Source organism: Vicia villosa, linkage group LG3 (genome assembly GCF_029867415.1).
Source record: "Vicia villosa cultivar HV-30 ecotype Madison, WI linkage group LG3, Vvil1.0, whole genome shotgun sequence".
Lineage (NCBI taxonomy): Eukaryota > Viridiplantae > Streptophyta > Magnoliopsida > Fabales > Fabaceae > Vicia > Vicia villosa.
Genome location: NC_081182.1, coordinates 89,829,883 through 89,840,266, shown reverse-complemented (window position 1 = coordinate 89,840,266; position 10,384 = coordinate 89,829,883). Strand labels below are relative to the sequence as shown.

General features: G+C 36.7%; 1 protein-coding gene and 1 long non-coding RNA gene across 4 annotated transcripts; both read left to right on the top strand.

Moving 5' to 3' along the window:
* Positions 1-1,106: 1,106 nt before the first annotated feature.
* Positions 1,107-5,563, top strand: LOC131656312 (uncharacterized). 3 transcript variants are annotated; one of them, XR_009300061.1, is made up of 10 exons: positions 1,107-1,300; positions 1,392-1,435; positions 1,601-2,194; positions 2,335-2,434; positions 2,563-3,383; positions 3,492-3,620; positions 3,763-4,667; positions 4,813-4,930; positions 5,023-5,087; positions 5,189-5,563. It is a non-coding gene; the product is annotated as an uncharacterized LOC131656312 (long non-coding RNA). The 3 variants fall into 3 exon arrangements; XR_009300062.1 differs by having other exon boundaries at positions 3,492-4,109; positions 4,186-4,667; XR_009300060.1 differs by having other exon boundaries at positions 3,492-4,667.
* A 3,866-nt stretch (positions 5,564-9,429) lies between these two features.
* LOC131658512 (agamous-like MADS-box protein AGL80) lies at positions 9,430-9,915 on the top strand. The gene has a single exon (XM_058927798.1). It carries the CDS (start codon positions 9,430-9,432, stop codon positions 9,913-9,915), a length of 486 nt encoding a protein of 161 aa, XP_058783781.1.
* Positions 9,916-10,384: the final 469 nt, after the last annotated feature.

Below are 10,384 nucleotides of genomic sequence, written 5' to 3'. Positions count from 1 at the left end.
AGAAACTTTTAGTATGTACTTACTGAATAGCTCTAAATATCATGAGAGCAGATATCTCAATCCACCCCATTCTCTTAGGCATATGATAAAATATTATTTTTGCCCCCTCCGCTTACGTAGATATATTTACGAAAGTATTTTTTTAGAAAATTTCTTTAGCCATCTCCCTATGGGGGTCACCCCCAGCGAAAATCCCAAAATACCCCTGCTTCGGAAATGAACTTCCAAAGCGTTTTTTTTTTTTTTTAAATTTCCACAATTCGGAAGTGCATCTCCGAAAACACCTCATGGGGGGTGTCTTCGGAGATGAACTTCCGAAAACACCTCATGGGGGGTGTCTTCGGAAATGAACTTCCGAATTATGCAGAAACTGTGTTTTTTTTAATGTTTATTCTTAACAGTCTCGCATTTTAATTAAACGCAAACGCCAAATAAAACAAGCAACAGATAAACTGAAAATACTAATATGATAAATCCAATCCAAATAATATATACAAACCGAAAATAATAATAATACTGTGCGAAAGATACAATCCGAAATCAAAAAATAAATAAACCCGACCACTACTGGGTGTGCCTAACCCTCTCACCCTGGGCCCTCCTCTGCCGCCTGTACTCCGCCGCACGGCCAGCATCAGTGACGATCATCTCCATCACGGCGACTGCCTCTGAACCGCCCTGATCAACGATACCTCGATCCAACGCGTCCCGCCCAAGCATCTCTATCCGCTGGCAGATCGGCATGAGATCAATGGCGTGGTCATCCTCGGCCTGCTAGTTCTCCGGGATCTCCTCGTGTGCTGGCCTAGGAGCGCCGGGAACGTCCACTAGTGAAAAAAGAATAATATAATTTTAAAATTTACACCCAATATATTAGAAAAAAGGTGTAAATAAGAAATGTGTGGCAATTTTGTAAATAAATTGTCATTTTAAATATTATTAGGTGATAATGTACACCTTATTCTAAAAAAACAGGTTTAAATTGAAAATATTATTATAATCAAATCTCTATTACTCCCGTTAAACTAAAAAAACGGGTGTAAATTTATATAGAGTAAAAAAATTATTTTATTTTATAACTCAAATTCATAGCATTGAAACTGAAACAACACAACATTCTTATCATCGAAACCCAAATTCCCAGATTCATCGAAACTCTCTGAAACTCATTTCACCGAAACCCTTCTCTCATCGCACAACTCTGAAATTCATTCGCACAGCTTCGAATTCTATTTGCACAGCTCATTCGCTCATTTCACCGAAACTCTTCTCTCATCGCATTGTGAATTCGAACTCCGAAGTACTTTTCACTTTCGATTTTCCCCCAAATTTTCAAACTTACTCTTCAATTTTCCATGTTCTGATTTCTTAGTTGTAACAATTTTGTTTAGGAGAAGAAAGATAAGAAGCTTCTGGAAAAGAAAAACAGATGAAAGTGAGTGATTCCTATCGATTCCTCAAATTCATATTGTGCTTTGTTTTTTACTTTTTTTTTATGTGCAATAAATTGATATAGGAACAAATATGTGATGTTTTTTGATCTAATGTGTGTATTTTTCTTTGTTCGCTTCGTCGAACACTTGGCGTGCGTTTCAACAAGTGATTTCGTATGAGACGATCTCTGTCGTCAATGAGTTCCCTCATGATCCTCATAATGGAGGAAGTTGAACAAGCTAGTAGAACAGCTGTTGTAAGCTGTCATAGAGTTCTGAGTATGTTATCTCAACCAAGAGATAAGTTCATCATAAGAATTTAATGGTGGAAACTGGTGAAGCTGTGAATAGCTTCAAGAAAGTTGTGTCTTTGCTTCAAGATGGTATGGGTCATGCAAGATTTAGGAAGTTTAGGAATCAGAAACAAGTTCCTTTTCCTCAAAATGCCTTCTTGGACAATCCGGTTTGCAAGAAATTGAACAACCATCACACCAAGAAGGTTCACTTTAGTCAAACTACTTATCCTGAGAATTCGGGTTAGGAACTTGCATTGACCGTGCGAAACCTGAACACTTTGTTGGAATTCAGCTCTAATGGGAAAATTCCTCTTCCCCTTGCTCAACAAGCTGCGTCGAGTTAGTCGACTCACTATTAGTTCTTTCAGCATCAGCAGCAACAAAGGTTAATGATTGAAGACAAACTTGTTTGGATTGTTTACATTGTTGTTGCAATTCTTAAGATAGAACAAAGCACAGTTTGAGGTAAAAGCTCTTTGGCTATTTATATTTCATCTATTGCAATATAGTTGATTTTCTATGTTCAGTACTTTTCTTCTTTGCACACTTAAATTGATGTGCATGTAATGAAATTTTCAGATTTTTTTTTGATGTTATGGTTGCAGCTTGCTACTAATACTTTGGAACGTGTTGCGCCACTGACACATGCAGTTGGAAATATGTTAAAGAGAGTTTTCGTCATTGGATTTTCAATAGTGGTGTTTGGTAATTAAATTAATTGACTTATTTGAGTTTATTTTGAGCTTATGAAAACGGTTTATAGTTTATACGAAAATATGAAAACAGTTTATAGTTTATACGAAAATATTCAAACTTTATGTTAACATCTGCAGGCAACAAGATATCTACACAAACTGGCATTGGAAAATAAACATATTTTATATATAGTCTTCAAACTCCAACCTACTGTTATTGTGAAGTAAACAAAGAACTGCAATTTGAAAAACGTATCTCCAGTCTGTTTCCATGGGTGGTCGCGGCGGCTGAACACCCCACCTCTCTTTAACACATTTTACAATGTTTTCGTCATGAAAAGTTGCAGGTTATGTGCGCGTGATAATTTTGGAGAAAAGTTGTTTATTATATCTTTATCCAATATATCTCAGCTGTTTGATTTGTGTTATAGAAAGTGCTGCAGAGTATCCGAATGTAGTCCAACCTACCTCACTGTTTCTTAATCCTAGTAAGTTCTGTTAAAATTATCTGACTCTACGTCTTGTGGTCACTTTACTTGAGCCACAGTTTATGATATGCCTTTTTAAGAAGTTTGGTAGATACTATCTAAAAAAAAGGATTTAAAATCATATATTTAGAATTAGCTTCCAAAAAAGGCTTTTCACTAATGCTGTAATATGTGGTAATAATTACTCTCCTCTGTTAACTAATGATCATACCCTGCTATTGAATTGAGATTGGAATATGTTTCCATTATGAAAAGGAATCTAGTACTTGTGTATTTAGTCTTTTCGAGAATAATAAACATGACTTATTCTTCTACTGTTTATGTGCACTCACTCTTGGTGAGATAGCTTAGAATGCTATGGTTTATTTAAAAGGGAATGTTTTCAATAGTGCACTCACTTTTTTTTGGACGGTAGCTTTGAAAATAAACCTCTACATCCACAAGCAGCCCAGCTATGGAGCAATCAAGAAGGTAATAAACATATTTGATATATAGTCTTACAATCATTATGAGTCTTGTGATGAATATAATTTGTGAATCTGAAATAGCTATGATGGTTTTTTGGAATGTGTTGAACAGATTACAGAAAGATGGTTCTCAAGTTATACAATTCTCCAAGTGCCACTGGTGGAAAAGGAACTTCATATTTTTTTGGGGTTTGGTACACATAGACTATTATTTCAAACACATCAGAACTCCTTGTAGAAAGTTCGTTGATACATGAACTGTTCTATCTTATTTACAGTTTTTTATTAGATATCTGATGTCATGACATTTTTTCAAGAGTTAAAATCTGCTGTTTTTTCTTTTTAGTTTTAACATCATCTAACAATTAGTTTCACACGTGCAGTTTTTTTCTCTGTGAGGTTGTTCAGTCAGTGCAGCACAAACTACAAAGTGAAGAAAGAAAATAGATTCACTAATCTCTCTTTAAAAGCTTCGAGTTCTACTTTTAATGAATCACTAATTGAACAGTATCTTTCTACCTCTTCATTCATTTCATTCACCTAGAAGATGGACAGTTCACTAATAGCAGAAGAAGCAACAAGCAATGGGGATAGTTCGGGGAAGAGATCAAGCAAAACCTTGGGGGACAGCCTACTTACAAATACCTGCCAATCAATTCGGAGATGGGGGTCCTCCAGATATTTACCCTGCATTTAAGCACACCCTCAAAACAATTTCTAGTGATTCAGGGTGAGATTGATAATACACTTTCACAATAATTATCTGTAAACATAATTTAACTTTTCCTTCATTGAAATGGAAGTAGGAGATATGGCATTATTGAATGCGACACTATGATACAGGAGGGCATTGAAAAGACTGTAAGTGACCTACCTATTATCCTCCAAGAATTGTTTGTACTTAAATTCATGTTCACATTTCTTTTAATATGTTATTAGACGAGATTTACGGCTTTATTCTTCTAGGTTTGGTTGTTATAGTTGTTCTCTAGAGTGTTATTAATTGTAGATTACAGAAAATAGCGGTTTGTTCAAATTCAATTACACAAGATTGCTACAGCGGTACTATAGCAGTTATTTGATGATATTTATATTAAATATCTTATTGCTGAACAATAGCGATAGACGCTGTCTAACAACATCTCCATAAGTTCAAGCAAAACCTTTCCTTTCTTATTCCTATGTTAACAAGACTGATGTTAACATCAAAATGCGTTTTCTTTAAACTGGCGAGGCACATGGTTATCCCCTACATGCTAATGTTGGTTCCACCGAATCACTGGACAGGGTATGGCACATATTCAAATATTTTCCTATTCAATTTATTTTTTAAATTTGAATTTTCTCTATGTTAGCTAATTTCTGTTGACTTGTATAATGCTTGAAAGTTTGATAGCAATCTTTGAATCATAAATATTGCAATATTATTGCAGGTATGACAAAGGAGCATACTTGTTTTTGCCATCATACGTAATGAGAATACATGAAGCAAAACAGCAACGTGAAGCTGTAAAGAGGGATCCCAAGAATCAACTTGACCCTATTTTTGAGGTTGAATTTTTTTAATGTTTGTACATTAGTATCTCAGTTCAAAGTCCCAAGTTAATACTTCTTGAAATTAATGCTGGACTTTTTATACTTAGGCACTTAACACTCTTGGTGATACCAAATGGAGGGTAAACAAAAGCCTAATTGGAAGATTATCAAGGTAATTGCTTGATATTATTGATATTATGAGAATGAATTCGTAATGATATGCTTCATTATAATTATATTTCAGTACTAATATGCTTTGTATCTTATATGTAGAAACATGAGCAAAACAATGGATGGGCGTGTGGATATTATGTAATGAAGAACATGTTTGATATTGTTGATACTTCCATTGTTGAAAGATTCAATGAGGTAGTATAATTTGCAGACACGTCACCCTATGAAAAAGAGACAATCGACCATATTCGGCAACTTTGGTCTCAAGTATTTTTGCAAATGGTTGAAAATCAAAAGGTTGAGGAGCAAAATCTATCAGATCAAATGCAAATGGTTGAAGAGGATAAAGAGATAGAAATGTTGCCAAAACAAAAGCCAAAGAAGAAGAAGAAAACTTATATATGAAGAAAGTGTTATGACTTAGTTAAAATATAATTTTTATGTGTATGATTTTATAGTACTTGAAATATTATGACTGCACATGATTTTGTATAGTTTTTGGTTAATATTAAAAATATTTTGACTTAGTTAAAATATGATTTTTATGTGTATGATTTTATAGTATTTGCAATATTATGACAGAAAATGAAATATAACTAAATGGTGTGTATGAAATAGGGTGTAAATAGATATAATTGTTCATTCATAAATGGCGTATTTACACCCGATTTTTACTAAAATAGGGGTAATTAAGAACATATTTACACCCGATTTTTATTAAAATAGGGCTTAATTAAAACATAATTAAGCCCAATTACACCCGATTTTTATTAAAATAGGATGTAATTAAAACGTAATTAAGCCCAATTACACCCGATTTTTATTAAAACATGGTGTAATTAAAACGTATATACGCCCAATTACACCCGATTTTTATTAAAACAGGGTGTAATTAAAACGTAATTACGCCCAATTACACCTGATTTTTATTAAAACAGGGTGTAATTAAAACGTAATTACACCCGATTTTTATTAAAACAGGGTGTAATTACGCCCAATTACACCCGATTTTTATTAAAACAGGGTGTAATTAAAAACGTAATTACGCCCAATTACACCCGATTTTTGTTAAAAATAACGGATGTAAATTCGTTAGACATTTCTCACCCTGTGGATATACACCCGATTTTTATTAAAAATAATGGGTGTAAATTTAATAAAAAATGGGTGTAAATTAACATTTTTGTACTAGTGGTCGGGTCTCAGCAGAGGATGGGACACCCGGTAGAACCATGTGACGTACCCCTCCTCACTGTGCCAGTCCTGTGTGACCCGAGTGAGACGGTACTCCTGCGGTACCACATGATGCTGCTAGTCCGCCCATATGGCAGTGAGCTGCACTCGGGTCACTGTGTCGGGAGCAGCCTCAAAGGGTGACCTGGGTATCCGCTGCACGAATCCAAATTGACGCATGCACCGCTCAGGGAGATACCGGACCATGATGCCGGTCCCGCATGCCAACCAGCCTGAATATAAAGCAATGCCGTCAAAGGGGACAATCTGAGCGTAGTCGACGAACGGCCTCCAGGTGACGTCGCCGTGCATCGTGCGGTCCAAGTACAAACGGTATGGTCCCACCGCATCGTTCCCCCTCTGGAGAGCGTATCTGGCGGCCCTGGGCATGGCGTCCACGTATGCAGGATCGTAGCGGAAGCCGTATATGCGGGAGAAGTAGGAGATGATCCAGCTCTAAAACACAAACACGATAATGTATTAAAAATAAATAGGAAACATAAATAAATAAATAAATAAATAAATAAATACGATAATGTGTTAAAATAAAACGTACCGTAAGTAGTGTGCAGGATCCGACCAACTGCCTCGTCCTCCAGTTGGAGGCCTCATTCAACTTCTGGTAGAGGTATGCCAGAGTAGCTGCCCCCCAGTTCCACTGGTGAACGGTATCCAGGTCCATGAAGTAGCGGAGGTAGGTCACGTCGACGTACCTGGAACTCTTGTCCACAAAGCATGCAGCACCTACCACATGCATGTACCAGCACCGGAGAGCGCAGCCGCGGTGATACTGTGTGAATAGCTCGTCACCCTCACCCTCAGCCTCAGCAGCCGCGTCCAGGTGGTGCTCAAAATAAGTGCTCAGTGTGGTGAACCGGACATGAGGCCCAGATGTCGTGACGCACTCAAAGTGAGCAACCTCGTGCTCCATGCCCAAATAGAGTGTCATCCACTTAATGGCCTCGACCCTCTGGATCTTGGAGTGGGTCAACAGCGGCCCCCTAATCGGCAGGTGGAGAAGACACTACACGTCATGCAAGGTGATCGTCATCTCCCCAACCGGCAAGTGGAAAGAGGACGTCTCCTTGTGCCAGCGCTCCACAAATGCCCCCTGCATGCCGGTGCTGATGGTGGTGTACCCCGTCATGCAGAGCCCGCTAAGCCCTGAACCTCGCACATGGTCGTTAAACCACTCAGCTGTTGGTTTAAACAGACTGAAAATCTTCCGGGCGTGGTTCACCATTTTCAACGGCTCTCGCTCCTGTTACAAAAAAAACAAATAAGCAACATATATTAAATAAGCGACAAATAAACGGTTAAACTATAAAAAATGGTGAAAATTAAATGGTTAAATTATAAAAAATATCTCTTCCTCCCAGATACGCCGAGCGACGTGATCGTGGTAGCTAATCAGCACAGAGGTGTCAAAGGGCCCTCCCGAATAGCCGTCCTCCTGCTCATCCTCCTCCCCGGCTGGAGGGTCAACATCCGGTACCCCCTCCGGCTCGTGGTAGGGCACTGCCGCCACCTCCTCCTCCTCCTCCTTCTCCTCCTCTCGCTGGCGGGAAGAAGATGCCCGAGCCAGCCGACTCCTAGATCCTGAAGCAGATGTACCCTCTCCCTCGCCCACGGGAACTCGCACACGGCGTCCCCGACCCTGCCCCCGTCCCTGGGTCGACGCCAGCTGCGCCGCCGCTCGCTCGCGTCTAGCCGACGCAGTCTGGGTCTCCCTATCCTGTCTGATGCGTGCTGGTTGGTTGCCTGACATGTTCCTGTAAACAATCGAAATCGATTAATATGCGAGACAAATGAAAAAACAAAAAAAATGCACTTCTGATACAGTTCGGAAGTTCATTTCCGAAAACTGGGATGGAGGTGTTTTCGGAAATGAACTTCCGAAACACCCCTGCGCAGAGCTTCTCTGCAACCTCCAATGGCAGACCCCAAAAACCTAAACCAAAACTATTTTTATGCCTACTAAACATCCTAATATCAGTACTAACCTATCTTAATGTGATTTTTTCAGTTTCTAAACACCCTAATAGAGTTTATTCAAATAGATCTAAAACTTGAAAAAACAATGATAAACTTACCAATTAGTGTTTGATGATGAGTTTGGTTGAGTTTGAAAGAAGAGTTTGGCAACCTCTGATACTTCACACTTGCTTTTGCGGAATTTTTGCAATGAGTTTGAGTTTAGAAGAAGATTAGGGTAAATGATTTGGGGGAGGGGGCTGTTTTGCTTAATCTTCAAAACGCACATTATTTCGGAAGTTCATTTCCAAAATGCTGTTTTCGGAAATGAACTTCCGAAACAAGACAATTTAAAAAAAAAAGGCGCTTTCGGAGATGCATCTCCGAAAACACCTTTTTCTTGCGTTTCGGAAATGAACTTCCGAAGTCAGGGGTAGTTTGGGTTTTTTACCAGAGGTGGGCTAGAGAGTTGGGAGGTGGCCAAAGAATTTTCCTTTTTTTATTACGTTGAATTATTCCGTAGATACACTACAAAATCATTTAAATAACGTTAAAAAAAAATTCATAGATACATCTACGGAACAAAATCAACGTAAAATAAAAAAGTACTTCTGGAGATACACCTCCGAAAACAGGGGATATTTTTAAAAACGCACATCTTGTGTGAGAGATTCCCATGGTGGAATGAGAGATTTTTATATCATAAAAGAGTGAGTATGAGGAAGACAAAAATTTGTGTGAACATGTCAATTTATAATAATAATAATAATAATGATAATAATAATAATAATAATAATAATAATAATAATAATAATAATAATAATAATAATAATAATAATAATAATAATAATAATAATAATAATAATAAGTGTGTAAATCCAATAAAACATATATTTTTCTTAAAACAATATTTTAAAAATTGGATTATATAAAATCATATAGTCTTGGATCTATACCAAGATATGAGATCTCACAATTAAAAGCATTTTAAAGTCAATTTGATGACATCATAATACCAGTCATCTAACTTTAACTTTAACAGACCCACTGAAATTAGGCTATATAAATGATCTAATGTTTTGAGATAGATAACAAAAACAAAAAGGTTTTCAATAGTTTTTTTATCGTCGACCATGAGAAGGAGAGTGAAACTTGCATTTATGGTCAACGATTCTGCGAGAAGGATAACTTACACTAAAAGGAAAAAGAGTCTAATCAAAAAGATTGATGAACTTGCAACTCTTTGTGGGATTGAAGCTTGTGCTATAGTTTATAGCGATTTTCATTCGGAGCCCGAGATCTGGCCTTCCCCATGCGAGGTCCAAAGGGTCGTTACAAAGTTCAGAAGTTATTCTGACTTTGAAAAAGGTAAGAAGATGCTAAACCAAGAGAGTTTTTTGATGCAGAGGATTGTGAAGTCCAAAGAACAATTGGCAAAATTGGAGAAAAATAATTGGGAGACGGAGAAGTCATTGATTTTGTTTCAATGTCTTGCTAAAGAAAATTTTATCGACACTTTGAACACAAATATTTTGAATGACCTAACATTTGATATTAATGAGAAGCTGGAGAAAATCACTTCAAAGGTGAATGAACTGGATACAAATGTAACCACTTGAAAGATGATATTGATTATCATAAGTATTTTTGTTGTTGTTGTTTGTGCTATGTGGATTTATCTATTGTTATTTTGTGTTTGGTTTCAATCATCATCATTAGATGTAAAAATAAATTGTAATGATTTAATATGAACTTTTTGTATGCTTTTAATAATATCTGTTTATTAAATGTGTTAGTGAGTCAAATGAATATGATGTTTATTTTACCAAACAACTTATTTGCAACTTATATTACTAGTGTTTATCAAAATAAACGATTATGAATAAGCTTGTATAAATTATTTTTATATCAAATCATTAATCCGTAATATGTAATATATCAAAACTTTAACAACCAAAAGTAAAAGAATAATTTTGAGTTTTTTCTGATGTTGACAAAGAATCAAACACTTGGGATGTAAAAAACAACAGTTCAATGAGTTAAAAGCGTTTTTATTTGGTTTCATCTTCAAGACAATTTTGGGTGACT